Source organism: Camelus bactrianus, chromosome 4, assembly GCF_048773025.1.
Source record: "Camelus bactrianus isolate YW-2024 breed Bactrian camel chromosome 4, ASM4877302v1, whole genome shotgun sequence".
NCBI lineage: Eukaryota > Metazoa > Chordata > Mammalia > Artiodactyla > Camelidae > Camelus > Camelus bactrianus.
This window is the reverse complement of record NC_133542.1, coordinates 51096310-51116439: the sequence shown is the minus strand read 5'-3', so window position 1 is coordinate 51116439 and position 20130 is coordinate 51096310. Positions and strand designations below refer to the sequence as shown.

Below are 20130 nucleotides of genomic sequence, written 5' to 3'. Positions count from 1 at the left end.
CTAATTCAGAACAGAAGCAAGGTCAAGGTCCTCCGCATCCTCTCATTGGCAGAGGGAACAACGGACTTCTCAACTGGAGAAAATTTAAAAGACTCTTGCTCTAGCCCAAGCTGTTGACTTTGTGGAGGAAACCTTGCATGAGAAAAGGGAGCATATGTAATGGCAGCCAAGAGGGCTTCGCAAAGAGACATTGTTTATATACTCTGCAATGTGTGCATTAAAATAAGGAAATCTTAAAATTATGACAGAGGGTTTGAAACATGTTGGACTGCATATTCAAATTTAACAGGAATAGGAAAAATACTTCAGCTTCTGGAACGGCTGGAATCTACAAGCTAATTGCTTGACTAGTCTACCTAACATAGCTACCCAAGGCTTTGTGGCCGTGACCTTGAACTATGAGCCTGTTTTTAGCTTCAGCAACCAGAAAGATCTGACTGTATGGATTTTTGGGAAGAAAGATCACATTCACTTCCAAGTTAGAATGCTTTGCTTTTTTCTCTTTTTGGTTGCCAGTTGCCAACAGGTCTAGTTCTGTATAGCTCCTGGGGGTGATAGTAGCAGTTAAGGCTTATTGAACAGCTATTCCAGGTCCTGTTACATTTGCTATATCATATAATCATCATAACCACACTGTGAGGTGGGTGCCATCACCTCAGTTTCACAGATGAATGCTGTAGAGAGATCTAGAATCTTCTCCAAGGTATCCCAGCTGGTAAGTGGCAAAGCAGGGACTTGACCAGGCTTTCTGACCCCAAATACTGAGCTTTTTCCATCTCACTGCATTGCTTTCTATTTTTATGGTTCTTATATTTAATTGCCTCAGTTTTTTTTTCTGATAATATTATTAATGTAATCAAACCAAGCCTCAATTTTTACAAAAGAGGTGAATTGCTTGTCAAGGAGCAGGCAGCTCCTACCTCTTGGGTTCTATGTATTGCAAAAAGTAAACCAAACATTAGGCCAGGCAGTCTTAGATCATCTTTCACTTTCATCTCATCTTGAAAAATAAGTGACAGTATTTAGATTAAACTGACAACAGCAACCAATATGCTTTGAGGCTATAGACATCAATAACAATATGTTGTTATGAATCCTGTATTAATAGATTGTGTCTGCTCTCTGCCATATGTTGCACGCCCCAAAGCACTAGACACTGTTTTGGGGTGTTTTTTTTTTAAAAACCATAGGAAAAAATATGGCCTTAGCTCAGTTGGTTCATTCTCTAATTCTATCATGCTTTAGAGGAATTCTCAAGGAAAAACCTTCAGGAATTTTTTTTTTTATTACAAATTCCATTCTTCACATGCTATTGAGTCTCTCTGTTAGGATTTAAAGTGGGTCTTTAGTCTGTCTACTGTGCTTTATCTGTTTTGCCTGCCTTAAAAAGGGAGAGGCTTGGATGGTTTTTAAGACAAAGTGGCAGCATGATGAAGGAATCCATTCACCAGAATGAATGAGAACTGGACCTCTCTCCTTTCGCACTGGCTGCCGTGGCTGTCCCAGTGCCTGGTGACTGTGTGAACAGCAGCAAACCATGTGTCAGCTCTAAAGCATTATTAGCTGATTCGTAGTGAAAAACCATAACACTGGAGGGACACTAGCAGCAATAAAAGCTGTGTGGATAAAGGAGAGCTGAGAGTCTGAGAGCTCTTAGGCTAACTCTGACCCACAAATAAATTGTTGTTAGTTTTACATGATGTTTGTTCTCACAACGTTTTGTGTATGTGTATGCGTCTGTAGGTTGTCAATTTAAAAAATAGTAAGATCTTAAGTAAAGATCAAACTGGGCATAAAGGAAGGCTGGCCACCCCGGGATGGGAGTGGCCTTTTATTGGCTAAGGTACCTCTGCAGCATGGGGCTGAAATTAAAAGTCTCAATAAAGGGAAAGTGGTATGTTCCAGTCTTTGGTAAAAAAGCTCAAGGTGAACAGAAGTGTTCATTATTTTTCAAAAATAAAGCAACTGGTCATAAAACATCCCAACAACTGTTATTTTCTAACTGAAACAATAGAAGAGTGTCCAATAATCAAAACAAATAGCACCATATAGAATTTCAAACATCTGTATAATAAAATCTAACAAAACAGAGCTAACAGGAAAGCTTAAAAGTGGAGAAAACATGTGGTAGGAAAGGGGTTAGTAGCTCTTTTTAGTAAAAATCCTCACCTTTTCTGAAATGCGTAAGTGGGCAAAGGATATAAATATATAATTCATACATGGGGAGATAGGAAAAACATATAAAAAGTAGTCCACCACACTAATTAATAAATAAAAGTTGGAATACCTAACACAGGAAAAAATGATTAGTTGTAAAACACGCGTGGCGAGGCTATGAAGGTCCTGTGCATTGGGGCATTTTTGCAAATCACTGGCAATGATTTTCACACCCTTGAGGACCATTTCACACATCACAAGAAACAGTTGTATCATCTGACCTGGTAAGCCCAACCATGGCAATATATCTAAAAGAAAGAATCAAAAGTTGTTTTTTAAATGCTATACGCAAAAGATTTTTTATCGCAGCAGTATTTGTTATATATATAATTAAACAACGTTAAAGAAAATTAAACACTTGACAGTTTCAGAGTAGTCAAGTCAATCACAGTAAAATAATAGTTGATAATATAAAGCCATTAAAAGTAATAAAATGACTATGTAAACCCATAAATTTTTAGAATATAGTAAGTTTTTTTTTAAAACGTAATTGTTATATTAACATATAACAGAATTTATAACTCTGGAAAATAATATATGTATATGGTCATAGTTCAGAAGAGAAAATGAAGAATTGAAAGTAATTGTTTATATAGTTAAAGGATAATATAGTAATTGTTTATATAGCAAAAAGTAAAATAATCACCTCAAATTTCATTTTTAGAAATATTTTTCTGATTGTTTTATTAATAAATTAAGACTCTTCATAAAACTGCACAGAGGAGCTAATGTTGCACTTTAAGCACCAGGTCCATGGCTAAAAGATGGGTGCCCAAACCTGGAGGGGCGGGTGTCTGGGAGCACAAGGAGCAGAAAGAGGGCATCTGGGCAGCGCCGTGTTGAGAGGCCAGTAAGCAGATTGCAGGTTAGAGCAGACAGATGTGCCACAGCCCCCAGATGGGGAAAGCTGGATGGAACATCCTGCGGACCCAGATTTCGCTGGCCATCTAGATTATTTTCTTATCCAATTGTGTGAGCACTGATAACTTCGCTCATGCGGTGTCTCCCTGGATTTTGCAAATCATCTCCTCTTTTATTTCTTTTGTTTAATGTGATCGTTCAGTCTGTTTTCAATGATGAGAAAGTTCTAGATTCTCTGAGTGAACATCTTCTTTCTCCCTTTTCATGATTGTTGTTATCATTTTTTTAGAAATCCCAAATGATCACACTGCGCAGTCTTACTTACCCCACTGTCTCCAGCCAGGCAAACCCTCTCCCCTGGAAGTGGTCCTTGGGACATCGAGAGCCTCATGCAGGTGCAGGTCGCCATCTTCTATCCACCTGCCTGAACAGCGAAGAAAATACATCAAAGAGGATGAAATAATCAGTGGTGTCAAAGCTGATACATGAATAAGTTGAAAATTGACCATTGGATTTGGTGATGTGGAGGCATTGTTGGCTTTGATAAGATCCTAAGCCAGGGATTAAAAGCCTGATTGGAATGGGTCCAAAAGAGGAATTGAAAGTGATGAGTACAGACCCTTTAGGGGGCCAGAGAAATTGGGTAGTTGCTGTGTCATAGATGTGGACTCGGGGCTAGGGAGGCTTAGATCATAGGATTTAACCCGTAACATCTAAGGCAAATAATGACTGAAATATTTTAACTGCATTTCTCACTGGAAGTTTCAGAACCTAGTCAGTTATCCAACCAGCTGTCAGATGTTTGAAGGGTTCACATGAGAGCAAGATACAAAGGAGGGTTTAAGCAGCAACAGAATTGGTGGTCTTGGCCTCTACACATCGCTGGAAGCCCTGATGATTCAGACAGAAGCCACCCAAAACTTTTGATAGTACAGTCATCTCCTTTTACTTGAATCTAGTCTGTTCCTAGAAATGTGTTGGCTAGTAAGTTTCCAGATAGTATGAGTCCTTTCCATTATCTTATATGAGAAAAACAATAAAGCACTCCTACCTCATCCAGAAACCTCAGCCAGTTTCCCTAAATAGCACTAAAACTCTTTCAGACACTTATTAGTGTCTAATGTCTAATATACAATGCATGGATTGTAATGTATGACATTCCACCAATGATTTCTGCATAATATGAAGCATTTAAAACACCAGTTCTTTAATGCTTCATGAGTGGGTGTTCGTGTGTGCATAATGCAAAGTACGCTTTCCCTCCAGAGTGCAGTGAATGTATATTAATGTAAATAAGCAATAAAATAAAATGTTAAAGAAATACAAGTATAAATAACATTTAGCAAAATAAGCAAGCAAGGTGATTTTTTGAATGGTTGCTTATTGATTGAAGAGTTAACTGAGATGGGGTGGGCTAGAGTGAGCCTGTGAAGGACTAAGTGAAGCCGCAGATACCTGAGATTCGCCTGGAGCTAAATCCTGGGACAGTCTTCTCTCCTTGGCTCTAGGGATCCCAGAAGTGTGTGGCTGTGAACTGTCAAACAAAGCTGCACATGAAGCAGTGGGATGAAGGAAATCAAAAACTTACGTTCGTTTGCATGTCTTTGCTTTCATTTCTATAGCTTTTGACAACCTGAGACTGGGCTGTGACTGCATTTCTGAATGTGATGTTTCTACCCATGTCACTTGCAGCTGCAATCATTATATCGTCTGCATCATTTAAATTTATTCCAAGGATTTGACACTGAATATTCATTGCTTCTCCTCCTCCTCTTCCTCTGACCAATGATAAATGTCAAGTTGAGCAAGTTTCACTTTATCAAACAGAAAGTTTTGGCTGGGTAATGTGGGGCAGATGCTCATATCTAATGCGTCGCACATTTAAGCAGCGTTGTCCTGGGGGAAGGACAGCTGAACTACAACCACAGCGGTACCTCTTATCAGTCAGTCTCAGACACAGCATAAACATTTCATGGGTGCCCACAGGCAGATTATAATGGATTTTCAATTCAGATGGTGAATTTTGAATAAAAATGTTTGCAAATTGTTACAGGGAGTAGACAGAGTTCAGATGGAAGGGATACCTCTGAATGGTGTTCACTTGAAGGCAGTGCAGGCTTTGGCATCAGACACTCCTGGATCCACAGCCTGGCTTCCCCATTTATTAGCTTGTATGATCTTGGGTAGTTAATCTCTAGGAGCCTCAGTTTTCTCAAATGTGAAATGGGGATACTAACACTTAACGCATAGTACTATTGTAAGATCATAATACACATGTATGATATCTGGCACACAGATGCCCAATTTTTAAAAAAGGCAACTAATTTTATTAGTCTCATAGTACGTGGCTGTAAACAACAGAAGTTTAAAGAAAGAAATGTATAAAATAAACTGAATACAGCCTGTTTGTTATTGGGCTAATAAAAGGAAAATAAGATTAAATATCGTTAAGCACAAGAGAGGGACACCATGCTTTTAAAGGCAACGTGATTCACTGTAAGTTACACTTTTCTTCATCTTGGCACCACCAGTCTGTTTAGTGTTTTTCTGAGAGTTTGATGGTGTTAAAGTCCAGAAGGAACCCCCCCAGTTTGTTCTTCATCCACAGCAGTAGTAACTCAATGAATCCTTCTGAGATAGCCATATCCTGTACACGTTACAACAGGGCCAGGTCAAGGGCTATTTTCAGACACATCTGTATATACTTTCCGGAGATCAGGGTTATACAGTTGGTCACCACTTGTACAGAGATGTCCCAGAGAAAGCCCCAGTACCTGAGTAGCCCTCAGGGCCTGATACACCAGCATTCCTTGTCCCTAAGGCTGGCTCCCCCTTCATTCTCAGGTGCTGTGCTAGTGTTCCTGCCTGTGTCCTGTTCTCTGAGACCTGGTGCTTGCTCTGTGCTCCTGCTCACCTCCAGTCTTTCCTTCTCCTGGGATCCTAGCACCCATCTTTGTTCCAGAGCCACTGCCTGAAGTAATGTCAAGGAGGAAAAGAGATTCCATGGCCCAGAGCCTGAAATCTCCAAGCTCTGCCTCTGAACTGTGGCCCTCAACTTGACTTCCTGCCATACAGAGGTCTAGCCACGCCTGAGCCATCCTGACTGGCTGCTTCTCCAAGCCTGGGAGCAGAGGCGGGGAGAATGAGAGAAGGGAAAACGCCTTCAAGAGGGTGAGAGATCACTCAGGTCGGTCGGCTGAGATGAGCTAGGAGTGCAGGCTCTGGAGCCAGGCTGCCTGGGTGTGAGCCCCAGCTCTGACCTTTACTAGTATGTGACCTGGGACAAGTCACTTAGCTCCTTTGTTGCTAAGTTTTCTCACCTATAAAATGGAGACAGTAACAGTACCTCCCTCATGGGTCATTAGGAAGTAAGCAAGTCTACACTGATAAAGCCCTCAGAACTGTGCCTTCCACATATTAAGTGCCGAATAATTATCAATGATCATAGTAATAACCAGAAGCCTCCAACAAAGGGATGGCACCCTGGCTCCTTAGCATTGGCTTGTGGGATCTTGACTATCATGGGGCATAAAAGTTTGCTTCCTCTCTAGACTTGAACTGACTGAAGGCAGGGACATAACCCTCCCTTCTCCACCCAGTGGTACTTGGAAGAGTGCCTGGCACATAGCGGCCCTCAAGGTATCCAGTGTCTTTCTTCCTGCAGGGTTGACTGGCCAGCAGGGTCCATGACTGAATGATACCTAGTAGGTAGAGAACTCATGTAAATCACTTAGCAAAGTGCCTGCTGAGTGTGTTGAAGTTGCTATAAGGTTGCAGTCGTTGCTGTGGCTGCCGTTTCGTTGTAGAGCAGAAAGAGCCCAGGATTTGTGCTAAATAAACACTGACTTATAGACCAGCTTTGTCGCTTAAAAGTGCAGGGACTTCAGCTTCCTCAACTGTAAGTTGCAATTATAATACCCACCTCAGTGCAAAAAAACTAAACAATCAGTAAGCTGGCCCCTTCTCTTTCTCCTCCATGGCTGCCTAGTTTTGTGACCTGGCTCAATTTCTTTCATTCCTCTGGTCACAGTTTCCTCATCTGAAAAATAAAGACGTTGAACTAGATGACTTAAATGTCAAAACTGTTAAACTCATCATCTTTTCCCCTTAAACCTACTCCTTCTCTGTCCCTGGGAGAGGTTCTTTCCTTGATAACTATTCAGTGTTTTAATACATTGAATTGTTTCAGATCTCAGTCTCTCTCTATCTCTATCTCCATCTCTCAGTGTCTCTCTTGAGACCGTAGGGTGGTCTAGACTCAGGGCTTCTGCATGACTCCAGGGACCATCATACAGTTGGTCTGGGTGTGGGTAGCACCCCAGGAATTGGGCCTTGCAGCCGCCCTTGGTCCTGGCTGGATTCCTTTCACAGTGTAGGATAGTAAAGTCTGCAGAGCATGCAGCGGGGACTGTCTCCAGTTTACCTTGGGTTCAGCAAAAAAGAATCTGTATCCAGGAGTGAACAAGCGTGGAGCCAGGTGGAGCATCACATTCATGGCCTATCCTTTCCTCTCCTGTTTTGCACAGACTTTGCAAATGGGCATCAAACACTTCTCTGGACTCTTTGTGCTGCTGTGCATCGGATTTGGTCTGTCCATCTTGACCACCATCGGTGAGCACATAGTGTACAGGCTGCTGCTCCCACGCATCAAGAACAAATCTAGGCTGCAATACTGGCTCCACACCAGCCAGGTGAGTGTCGCACGCATCTGGCTTCAGTATTCTTAAATGTCAGAATTCCCAGTTAAGGGAGAATCCAGAACCTCAGGTCAGACTGACAGATGACAAGCTAGCAAGAAAACCAGGGTGGTGGAGACTCTATCAATGCACAAGGTGGAGTTCCCTCTATCCCATTAATTCTCTTGCCCCTTAAATTAAGCAGCCCTGCAGTGCCCCTTCCTTTCACATAACCCTCCACCGTTACTCACAATGGAAGCAGTAGCACTGCTGTTAACCTGGCTTCGCTTAGTGACAATCTGAAGAGGTGGTGTGAAAGATTTGTTTCCTATAGGTTCTTTTCTTGCCAAAATTGAAACCCGTTAAGTGAGTTTGAAGTCCCCATTTCCCTTTAGACAAACCCACCAGCCCCAGTCCTCTCTGCATTTTCAACAACCCAGACCTTTGAAGTTCACTGGTGCTAAGGCCACACTCACAGGACTGAAGTTCCTTCGTGTAATTCAGACACCTACGCACTCACTTCCTGGGAGAACTGAAACCGTCGGGCAGTCCTCCATTCAGGGTCATCCATTTGCACATCTTGCTCTGAAGGCAGCTGGCATGGAGAGCTCAAATATACTCAGAAGGCTTCTCACTGATGAAGGGGCTCTAGTGAAGGCAGCAGTGCCACCTGAGCACGGTGAGGGGCAGGGCCGGAGAGCCGTCCTGAGCTCCGGTGATGGGCTCCCTCCTGCTTCGCAGGGCACCACGACTGCCTGCCAGTTCTGCCGCCTTTGCCCCATTCATCTGTTATGCTGACTCTGCTTTGTTAACACAATACTTTTTTTTTCTAGACTGGTCACTATCATTGGTTCAGTTACATTTGAACCCTGTTCTTCTTACTTTCATCCTCAAACGTGTTTGGTCTCCGGAGAACTCTGCAGACAACTGATCCTCTCCGTTGTATGTTAGCATGAGTTGTTTCTTTCTCAGGATGCCTTTCCTTTGTTGTGGCTGCTAAGAAGTCAGACTTAAGTTTTGTACAAAGCCCTTTGCCACACATTAGTTTCTATGTGATAACTCTTCTTTTTCACATACCTTTTTACAACTCAGAGCACTTCTATGCTTCCTATCAAATTACTTTTTTTTCTTCAGGTAGAATAATTACTTATAATTAGAATTCTTGTTCTCTAGAGATTTGGGACTGAACATTGATCTATTTTCTGGTATCCCTGGAAATTTGTTTAAAGAAGCTGAGGTTTGTAACGACAGGATTAAATTTCAGGGTGTACGTTGTCCCCTGGTTGTGTGTTTCTGATGATCTCTACATGTGAATCTGTTCTTTCCACCAGAGGTTACATAGAGCCCTAAACACATCATTTGCAGAGGAAAAGCAGCAGCGTTTCAAGACTAAACATGTGGAAAAGAGGTAAGAAGAGACCGGTGCAAGGTGTCAATCGTATCTGTTAAGAGTTTAGAGATGTAACTGAGACTTCATGCTCAAGAGAAAAAATTATGTATAATTAAAATCAAATCAGGACCAAATTGTTCATAAACACAGTTAGCAAAAATATGTGGTTTCCAATAGAGAGAAATAAAACAGACAAAATAAGAAACACATTTGTACACAGATGTGCACTGAAATGCAGAAGAGGCGATACCGGTTGTGGGTAAAGTGCAGGTGTGGTCTCCAGGGTCCAGCACCTGGATCCAAGCCCTGCCTCCAACACTTACAGCATGTGTGGTCTTGGGCAAGTTATTTACTCAACCCCCCTGTGCCCCAATTTCCTCATCTGTGAAAATGAGATAAATAGAGGACCTGCTTTCTAGAGATGCTGTCAGGATTAAATGAGATAATACATCGACAGCCCCCCAAAACAAAGCTATTTTAGTTATTATTGTGTACAAAATACACAGAAGCCTTAATTCATAAGTACCTCAGGCAATTAATTGCACGCGATATTGCCCTTTTGGCTTGCTTCCACTCCCCACTCCTTTCCAGCACTCCTAGGAATATGCCACAGGCGTGTTCTGCTTAAGCCATTTCCTGCCACTGTGACCGCAAACTCCCCAGAAAAGAGCGTCTCATTAATGGGAAGTAACAAGCATTAAATGCATAGATGACATTTAAAAACTGAAACTTTGCACCTTCCCCACGTCCAGCCTGTGGAAGACTGTTGCCTCATTCATGATGGCCAAAGATGTCAGGAGCATTGAGGCCTGTTCCTGGCTGGCCTCGGTGGCATGCTGCCTGAGGCGGCCTCCTGGTTCTCTCATATGTCCAGAGGCCTCGTTTTACCATTACCTCCAAGCAACTAACTCTGTCATCTGTGGCGGAGCCTCAGCTCAGAGCTCGGCTTTCTGGGTAATTTTGAAATCTGACCCTCACACTTCTCATTCACCATAGAGGAAAAGGGAAAGGGGGTGGAAAACAGGATTCTTTTTCCTTGTTTGTACCTCCTCAGGGGTCTGCTGCAGTCCCCTTCTCTGCAGTTTGCATTGAGCTTTTCAGAATCGTTTCCATTACCTCTGAAGGCCACTCTTTCCAGTCGGCAGTAAGCACACCCGCCTCTCCGCCTCTCAGGCTGTGGGGTTCCTGTGTCACTGCAGCCCTGCCAGCACAAGCTGCAGACTAGTCAGGTCGCAGCTGTTCTCTGTTGTGTTACTTGTATTTTTTCTGTAATAATTTTTAACATACATTTTTAACTAGAGAGGAACACAGAAGACATCGCAGCCAAGACACCATCTCATGATAACAAAACATTCGTTTTCCAGCCATAATCGAAACAGGAAGCCGAGCAATCCCATGTCTGACTGTGATGTGACTCCCATTCACAGCTCTCACCTAAATTCACAACCAAAACTGTCTTCCCCTCAACTTCTCCACTTCTCTTGGCAGATTCCCTTCTGGAGCCCTGTATTTTGAAAAGGAGCTAAGGCAACATGCTCTCCTGCCTTATTGGGCTCATATTTCCCAGGCCACCTCCCTGCAACCCAAAACCCACCTGTAACCCTTCAAATGCCATGAGTGTTGGAGATCCCACAGCTGCACATCTTTCTGAGGGGTCTAGTGGAGGACTGAACCTCAATGTCACATAATTGCTCTCTGGGAGCTTTTTAGTGTTAAATACAGTTCATTCATTGGCCTCCTTACCATCTAAGGCTGAAGAAAGCTTGGTACAAAACACAACGGAAACACTGTAGAGGCCAACAACACAAGATGTGTATCTCTTCCAATAGACACCATATCTGACCTTGGGCATCTGTCCTCTTGCATGAGTAGGTGGCTCAGAGCCGTGTGCCAATTATCAGAGGACTTGTGATGCTAGCACCCAGAGTGTATCGTGGAATTCAGCTTTTGCTTATTCTTCTTATTATATTCCCAGATGTAGGTACAAAGCTCTAGAGAAAACCAGATTGGCTATTTCTGCCTACCTGATTTCTGTGGTTGCTTGGACATTCCAGGAAAATGTGTTAATGTCTGCCTTCCAGGTTTTCTCCACTGTGAATTATTCCATGATCTTAGAGTTAGGTCTGTTGGCTTGAAAACTCTCCCTCTTTATTGGAAGAGTATCTGTGTGAATGTGTCTGCTATGACTTGACATCTCTCCTGTGTGCTCCATATTTAATGAATGAATAAAACAACAGATAAATGAATTACTAACATATGGGTTTGAGGAAAGGCCTGGAGGAATTTTATCTATGATGTGAAAGTAGATGTTGCCCTTTTTTTATTTAAAACAGAGGGGAAAAGTGGATGTGGCAAAAGACTATATATTGTTCTTGGTTTATTCAACATGTGATTTCATGTAAACTTTGGTCTGTCCTTCACTCCACTGGGTTTCCAATACACTCCCCTTTTCTCTTTACTCTCACCCCAAGATACACAAAAACTGTAAATCATATAACACACACCACAAACAAGAATGTTTTGAAATTACTCAAACTCAGTAAGAAAAGATTTGAAGGAAAAATTAAAGGGAGTTGTGAGGCTAGAAGGAAACTGTAATGGCACCTCTAAGCCAGCATAAAGCCAGTGGAGCTGGGCTCATTAAACAACAGTGAGTTGCTTATGAATCTGTGGGTCAGCTGTGCAGTCTACTGATCTGGGCCAAACTTGGCTGATGGTGGCCACATTTGGTTATATATCTGCAGCCAGCTTGTGGGGAAGGGGAGGGCAGCTGAGGGCTGGCTGGTCTAGGATGACCTCAGGTGGTCAACTGGGAAGACTGAGGACTCTCTCCAATGGTCGATTAGCACCCAGCAGACCAGTCCAGACTGGATCACACTGCAGCAACATGGTTCTGAGGCAGGCAGTGGAAATGTGCGAGGCTCAGGACCACCGGCCACTTCTGCCACTCTCTCTTGGCCAGATGAAGTCATGAGACCGGACCAAATTCAAGAGGAAGGGAAAGAAGACGTCCCCCCCCCCACCTTGATAAGGATGGGCTGCGAAGTCACAGTTCAGAGAGGCATGGATGAAAGGACGAACAAAGATTATGACCCCATTTGCAATCTACCACAGGGCACGATGAAACAGAATCACCCCATCAAGTCCTTGTATTTGTGTTCTTATCCATGTGACTGAATCAACACTTTCTCTCCCTTTTCCCCTCCCTCTGTGGGTCCTCCCCTTCTCCTCCTGTCAAGTGAGAGTCCAGAAATAAAGTCTTGATTCAGTTACATGGTGGGGAACAAAGACACAAGGACTATATTCAGTGTTTGTTTTCTTTTGCCCTGTGGTAGATGGCAGAAGTGGTCGTAATCCTTCTCTTCCTCCTTCTTCTTCAACGAGGCCGGAAGAAATCAACAGCTATGCTGCTTGGGGCTCTAACCTGCTCTTGTAGCAAGTTACTCTTCTCATTGCATCTGACTGTCAACGTGTATTTCAGAAACCAGCACCCCTCCTCCTGGGCCTGGCCAGCAGCAGCTCTTTTGGTCCACAGCCATCACTATGATGGCGTTAGGTGATTCAACGTGAGCTGAAAAAAAGATTTCGAATCTATTTCTATTTGACCCATTATTCAGTGAGAACTTGAGGCTTTTTTATTGATGTGGTTTGTTTTGTTTGTTTTTAAGCTTCAGACCTCAGCTGTCATTCTCAACCCACAGTCAACCTTATAAAGGGAAACTTTTTGCTGAATCCTACAGCTTGCATGCTTTTATCCTCCTCAGACTCAGCTAGTAAACATCAGGGTGGTCCTGTGGGACTAAGGATGAGTCAGGTCAGAATATCAGCAGGCACGTGCTTAGCGTCCAACAGATGAAGAAACAGAATCTCACTTCTACCAAAGCACCATCTTTATAGTCATAGACTGTTTCAAGGCAGCATGGCTCTCTGAGGCTCTCTGTGCCTCACTGGCAAGAATATAGAAAAGCATCTAAGGTTCTTCATGAAAGAATGTGCCACAGCCTGAACCATCAGCCCTCCAGGTGATACACCCATTCCAGTTTCAGGGCAGCATGAGACTTGATGAGACCTTGAACTTCAGTTGAAAAGAATTGCATTGGCTCCTTCTGTCCCCCTGACACCAGCAGGCAGTCTGTCCACGGTCTGTGACTCCATCTCTATCTGTGTACTCAGCTCCATATTAGTCACACAGGAAGTGGCTAACAGATGGGGAATGGCACTTTGAGAGCTGCAGAGTAGAAGTTCAATCTAAAGTGTCTCTTGGTTTCCTAGGTCCAACATGGGACCCCGTCAGCTCTCAGTGTGGAACACTTCCAATCTGAGTCATGACAACCGACGGAAATACATCTTCACTGATGATGGAAGACAAAACCAGCTGGGCCTCCGGACACACCAGGACATCCCTCTCCCGCCCAGGAGAAGAGAGCTCCCTGCCTCACTGACCACCAACGGAAGAGCGGACTCCCTAAGTGGGGCTCGGAACTCAGTGATGCAGGAGCTCTCAGAGCTGGAGAAGCAGATTCAGGTGATCCGGCAGGAGCTGCAGCTGGCCGTGAGCAGGAAAACGGAGCTGGAAGAGTATCAAAGGACAAATTGGACTTGTGAGCCCTAGCTGGCCATGCTGCTCCCCGTTCTCAGTTCCTGGCCTTCCTCTGCGCCCTTGAGACACTTTGTATGCTCTTTTGTAACTACTAACCAAGGTGTGCGCAAGCTGAGGTCAAGGTCCTCTTAGAAGTCAAGCCTAAAAAGCAGTGGCTGGTCTTCTTCTCAAGCTTAGTCCTCGGTCTCCAGAGTAGGAGTCTTTTTCGGAGCAGGAGTCTTAGTCAGGAGCAAACGCCGTGTGAGGGATCTGTGAAGAACCAGACAACCCAGCTCCCGTTAACCATTTCACCAGGTGCCACACTAATAGTTCTGGTTTTTAGCCCTTTCGCTGCTCTGTCAGCAGCAGGAGATAAAATTGTTACTCATCCCTGTGTCTTACTGGGTTGTTGGTTTTAATCTCGGGATAGAGCAGGATTATCCAGGGTTGTGGCTTTTGCCACAGCTCCCCAGTCCAGATTTGTCCTTACATTCTGAATGGGGAGCCACGGAAGAGCTAGAGAAACTTAGGACAGGGAGGAGGGTACTTAAAAAAATTAACTGAATTCATTTGTATCACAGCGGGCCAAGGACTGATTGAGTCAGGCAAGAGCCATGGTTTTAAAAGGGTCCTGGATCTTCAGCACCATCCTGACTAACATTTAGTAGCAACATGTTTACTGTGCAAGGAGACAGGGATGTGGTGGGCAGGAAGAGGACGGGCAGAGAGGCATTAAAAACGTGTACCAAAAGCTCTGGGCCAGAAAAGCGATTTGGCTAAGGAAAGGATTGGATAATCCTAATCTAACTAAGCATCTCCGCTATAGTGTGTGCCTTTTACAAAGGAAAGAGAAAGAAAAGCCAAGCAAGGATGTGGCCTTAGGATGGAACTGGAATATCCCTGCTTATTGCCTGTGCAGCAGGACATGTGAGCTGGCACTGTGGGTTAAGGGAAAATGTTCTGCAAACGATATAGTAGGCTGTTTTCAGATCAGCAGTCACCTATGTCTTAGCTGCAGGGTTTCCAGAAGTGAACCTCAAGCCTGTGGACATTACAAGCTTCAACATTCAGGAACGTGCCCTGTGCTCTTCATATCTATATGGGTAACTGCCAAGTCAGTCTCCCCAGCCTCACCTCCATCTGTGAGAAGCTGTGAATAGGCTTTGGTCCCTCTGATTGGCCCCATCTAATGCTCCCAAGAGACTGATATGAATAACCTGTTTCCCCTCTGTGTAAGCATCCCTTTGCCAGTGTGCAAGGCTTGGGCATGCAGAAAAGGAAGGGAGTATGGGAACGACAGAACTTCAGTTCCCAGTGTTAGTGTAGACAGACATTGTCTAGGAACTCATTACAACACTGACTGCCAGGGCTCTTCCCCAGAGGATGGGGCAGGGGTTGGGGGGAAGTTGGGAATTTGGATGTGGGTTTGGAAACCTCCTGTTACCAACACCCGCAGGTGACTGACATGTGGTCCAAAAATGACCCTTCAAGGAACACTGTTTTAGAAGTTTGGCTGTCCCAGGCCTGGGGAGAAGTGAGAAGATCCTTCTTGAGAGTTTCTCAAACTTCAGCACACACCTGATTCACCATCCATGCAGCCACTCCCACCCCAGGGCACCATTTAAGACTAGACTTCCTTGTTTAGCAGTTCCTTGCTTTATCTTCTCAGTATCACCTTTGCTCCTCCCCAGTCAACTGAAGGCCTGCAGTGAGTTCTCAGCGCTGTACCAAGCACTGTGCTCTGTAACAGCTGCAGATCATTGGGAAGCCGCCTCAACCACAAAATTTCTTCCCCTACTTTTGGATGCAATCCCTGCATTTCCACCAAGAGCTGCCAGTCCCCCAGGGAAAGATAACACTTTAAGCTGCAATTTGATAACACTTTAGCAATTAGTTAATTGTCTGAGAAAACCTCGGGGGGTGGATGTCTGTGCAGAAATACTGATGAGGGAGGTGGGAGGGTTCTAAAGTTAGACTCCATCAACCTCACAGATGAACAGTTCAACAATGAGAGAACAGTGAGCCATGGAAACAGAAAGGACAACTCTGCTTTGAAATGCCCATCCTCCCATGTTCTCACCCCAAACCCAGAAGCAGGTTTGCAACGGCCTTTAGAAGATTATGCCTGTTAGCCATCCCCACCTGTCTGCAACAGCTAAGGATGCTCTAGAGAATCTGCCGTCACGGTCTGTACCCCTAACTCCTGCACAGCCCGGAAGGCTGACATCCAGGTGTACCTCAGATCATGTCACAGCCATGCTCCTACCGTTGTACGTGGACATTTTTATAACTCAGCTTATATTCTGACTGTACTTGAGAAGCTGGCTATTTAAAGGAACCCAGAGGTGAATTCTTTTGTAAAGAATCCTTTTGTAATGCAATTAATTATCCCTTACTGTATCTGTTTTGTAAGTTTGAATTTTTGTATATCGGGTTTACCTTAAGCTTCTCTACTGAGGCATTCTGTGCAGTGGTGATAACATGCCAGACCACACTGCCTATCCACAAAGCAGGTGACCAGTGCATGGCTCCTCAAGTATCTTCCAAGGAACTATTTGGCCAAAATTGCGGCCAGGATGTGGCAACAAGCAGCAGGGCTGAAAGCAGGCTTATTGCCGTCAGCATTGCTTGAAATGCCTCCATGTTCTGGATGAAGGAAAAACAAAGTGTAACTGCTTGTGGTGAAATGAAGCAGTCTTCATGTTAAGTAGCAATGGTTATTTTTATCAGTAGTAACTGAACAGTGTTTTGCAATTTGTGAAACTGTGTGTTGTGTTTTGTACAAAGATTTCATGACATGGTGGGTCCTCTGAAAACCCTCCTTCCTGTTCTGCCCCACCTCTGTTCTCTCAACTCCCTTCAGGCTCAAAAACACACAGATGAAAATTCTTTAGGTGAAGAGTAGTTTTCTGGTTAAGAAGATGAGGGGTTCTACCTTGCCTCCTCTTGTGGGCTCCTATTTTATGAGATCCGGAAAGCCTCCATTTGTTCTAAGCTCTGATGCTGGGAAACCTGGAACATGACAAGCTGGCTGTGCCACACCCCACAGCCATGCTTTCCAAGGGGGAATTCCTGGCACAGGAAGCACACAGTGAAGTAACTGGGTGAATTAGAACAGACAGGGCTGCTTGGTTCATGGAAACAGTAACATCAAGGGCCTTGGGGAGTCGATGCCCAAGGTAGAAGAGCAGGGGAGCCCCTCCAACAATTAAAGACAAGGCGGAACAATGACTGGGACAGCCAAGTGAGGCGGCCACAGGGACCCAGGGGTTGAGGTCTTGACTGTGCCTGGAGGTGACTCTCCGTCATGCGTGGATCCTGCTGTTGCACAAAACTTATACGGGAGCTGCTGCTTCTGTGCCAACCGGGGAGGGGTGAGAGGAGCAGCTGCCGAGCAGGCAGAGCTCTGTGATCTAGGCGAGCCTTCTCGGTGCTGGTGCTGGTGCTGGTGCTAGGTCCGGGTCCGTGGAGCTTGGGGCTAGCGGGCACTTCCTTGGTGTGGATAAAGACTGAAGGGGAAGAAACGACTCCAGAGCCTCTCTTTATCCCAACTCGTGCTTTTGATAGGCAAACCAGAAAAGCCACACAGTCCTCACAAGAAATTTCTTTCTAGACATTGAAACCACTTCACTCTGCAATGTATCATTACCCTTTCTTCACCCACCCATGACCATGTAATCTAGGATACCCTCATTCTTGAAGTTTAGTTCCTAATTGTTTTCTGAAAATAACGTACCTATAAGTATTTTCTTAAGGTTTGTAAAGAGTGTTTGCATTGTGTCTTCATTTCAATGTGTTTGCGATCGCTCCACTCCAGGAAGAACTGAAATGCTGTCTTGTGAGCATGAAGTGAACAGGCTGTTTTGCTCCAGCCACTTTTCTTGTACAACCATGTGGATGGACTAGATGTCCTCAGGTCTTTTCCATCTTCAGTTTCTATGACTGTGGAATAAATGTTCAGATAGAAACTTCACTTCCAGACGTACTGCTGGCATTGTCTTTGGGAATTCAAATGTTGATGTGGTACCAGCCCCTTCCTAACAGGAGACCCGCTGATGCTATGATTTACGCTTAATTTTTTGGTACAGTCCAAAGTGGTACAAAATATGCTGAGAAACTCAGAGCCCTGGCATCATGAAGTTGAAATGAAATAGCTTTGTCTGTGAGAGGCATTCTAGAAAAAGCCACAATATTAAGAGGTTTCTGAAAAGCTCTGCCCTGGCCACCCTCATTTAGCAATTCAACAAACATTTGCTAAACAACTTGTATTTGTACCAAGGGCTGGAGATACACTTGTGAATAAGATGGATACAGTCTCTAACCTCAGGGACCCTCTCATGATTTGTCCTTTTCACACCCTGTAAACTGATAATACCGTAATAGCTGACATTTATTGAACCCCTATTTTATAAATAATGATCTCATTTAATCTTCATTAAAACCCCATGAAATAGGTAGTCTAGACCTCATCTAGAGTAGATAAACTAGTCCTCTAGTTTATACTTGGAAAGACTGAGGGTCGGGGTCTGTGTGAGTTGCTCACAGTCACACAGCTAATAAGAATAGTAGCAGAGATTCACATGCAGGCACACAATTCCAGAACCACCACCTCTATTGTCAAGATACTGATTACTGCCTTACAACTCCCTCTCCTTCCTCCAACACCCCTCTAGTCCAACTGCCATGTTGCCTACGGCCTGTGCTCAGCCTGGCCCCCCGCTCCACAGAAAGTTGATGTGGTGACTGCCCCAGCCTTGGTCCACTGAACTCAACAGTGTAGCCCTCAAGTCTCACAGAAAGAGTGTTTCAGGCATCTCTTTTTGTTCTGTAGCCCAACCAAGAACTGGTACAAACACAGCTGCAAATCACACAGCAGTCCCGCAGTCTCAGGCAGTTTGCACTTAGCTGCTTGCAAACTTGCCGTCATGAAGCTGCTAGCTGAGTGTGTTCTTCACGTGACAGTCTTTTGGCATATACCCAAATCAAACCTTATAAAAATATAAACCTACTGTAACCTAGTTCAAAGGCCGACTTATCCAAGTTGTTTTGCATCATTCAGTAATTCATTTTTTGGATGTTTATTGTGCCCTGGGCATTGGGCTGGCTGACGAAGACAGAAAGATACAAAGCAGATTCTGATCTCACAGAGCTCAGTCTAGTGGGGAGACAAACTGGCAAAACAATGTGACATGTACTCTGATAAAGAAAAGCACATCAGTGCTGTAGGAATAAAGAAGACACTGTGTGTGTGTGTGTGTGTGTGTGTGTGTGCAGTGGAGAAACTGAGTGGAGGGTAATAGGCATCCCACATAAAAGAAACAGCACGTGCAAAGTTCCAGAGTTGGGAGACTATGGCAATCAAGGAACTTAGGAACATCAAATAGTTCAACATGACAGAAACATAAAGCACAAGGTGGGTAGCAAGCGACGTAAGGACCAGAAAGAGAAAAGCAGAGGCAAGATCACTGTGCTAAATTGGATTTGTATCCCAAAGACCATAGGAACCATTAAAGGGTTTTAAGCTGAAAAGGGAGATGTGAAAAGACCACACTCCTCACCACTAGGCTATTATTTACATGCAATTTGTTTGTAGGCAGTGAGCAAATGAAGTTAACTGTTTGACTTCCTGGAATGACTTGGCCATAACGTCATTTAACCAGGACACATGGACTTATAGACAGACAGACAGACAGACAGACATAAACACACATGACCTAGATTCCAAAGAGAATGTCAGTCTTGTTTTTCCTAGAAATAGAAAGAAAATGTAGGAGAAGAAAGAAAAATTGACTTCTCAACTTCTTTATTTGCAAATAATAAAAGTTGCTATTTTGAGCATTTACTTAGATGCCAGGCACTGTGCTGAATGTTTTGTATATATTGATTCACTTCATCCTCAATACAATCCTATAATGTAGTTATTATCTTACAGACAAAGAAACTGAAACAGAGAGAGCTGAAGTAACTTGCTACGTGGCAGGGCCACACTCATCCAAGTCTGACTACATAAGAAGTCTGTTTAGCACGGTGAGTGCATGGACTCACAGGAAGCACTCCACAAATGCATAAACAGGTTGGGTGAGCAAGGGGAAATCTAAAATCCTTTTGGTTCAATTCTGCTCTAGAACAAAGTGCTGTGGGAACTCTCAATGAACAGGGGAATAAACCACAGTCCTAATCTAGGGCTTGGCAAAGGGATCCTAGTCAAATTAGAACTATCAAGGATACGTCTTCAGGAAGACTTCAAAAAGACACAAAGTGTTTTCATTTATTATCTCCTTGATGACAAGCACTCTATCATCCAGGTTTCCACTTAGGGTGAAAGAAAGAACAGTGGAGTCTGATTCTCACATTTTGATTCTGCTACTACACTGAGTGACTCTGGGGCCTTTCCTCATTTCTAAGAT

The 20130-nt window shown here is 44.0% G+C and overlaps 1 protein-coding gene across 2 annotated transcripts in view; it reads left to right on the top strand.

Moving 5' to 3' along the window:
• Nucleotides 1-19772, top strand: part of GRIN3A (glutamate ionotropic receptor NMDA type subunit 3A) — a 147641-nt gene extending 127869 nt beyond the window's left edge. The window contains exons 7-9 of one of the 2 annotated variants that reach the window (XM_074361922.1): nt 7605-7769; nt 9086-9162; nt 19656-19772. In XM_074361922.1, coding sequence (XP_074218023.1) covers nt 7605-7769; nt 9086-9162; nt 19656-19668 — 255 coding nt within the window. In that variant the 3' untranslated portion in view covers nt 19669-19772. Of the gene's footprint in view, nt 1-7604; nt 7770-9085; nt 9163-13416; nt 17697-19655 lie in introns of those variants that run through there. The other variant, XM_010952959.3, reaches the window with a different exon arrangement.
• The last annotated feature ends 358 nt before the right edge of the window (nt 19773-20130 follow it).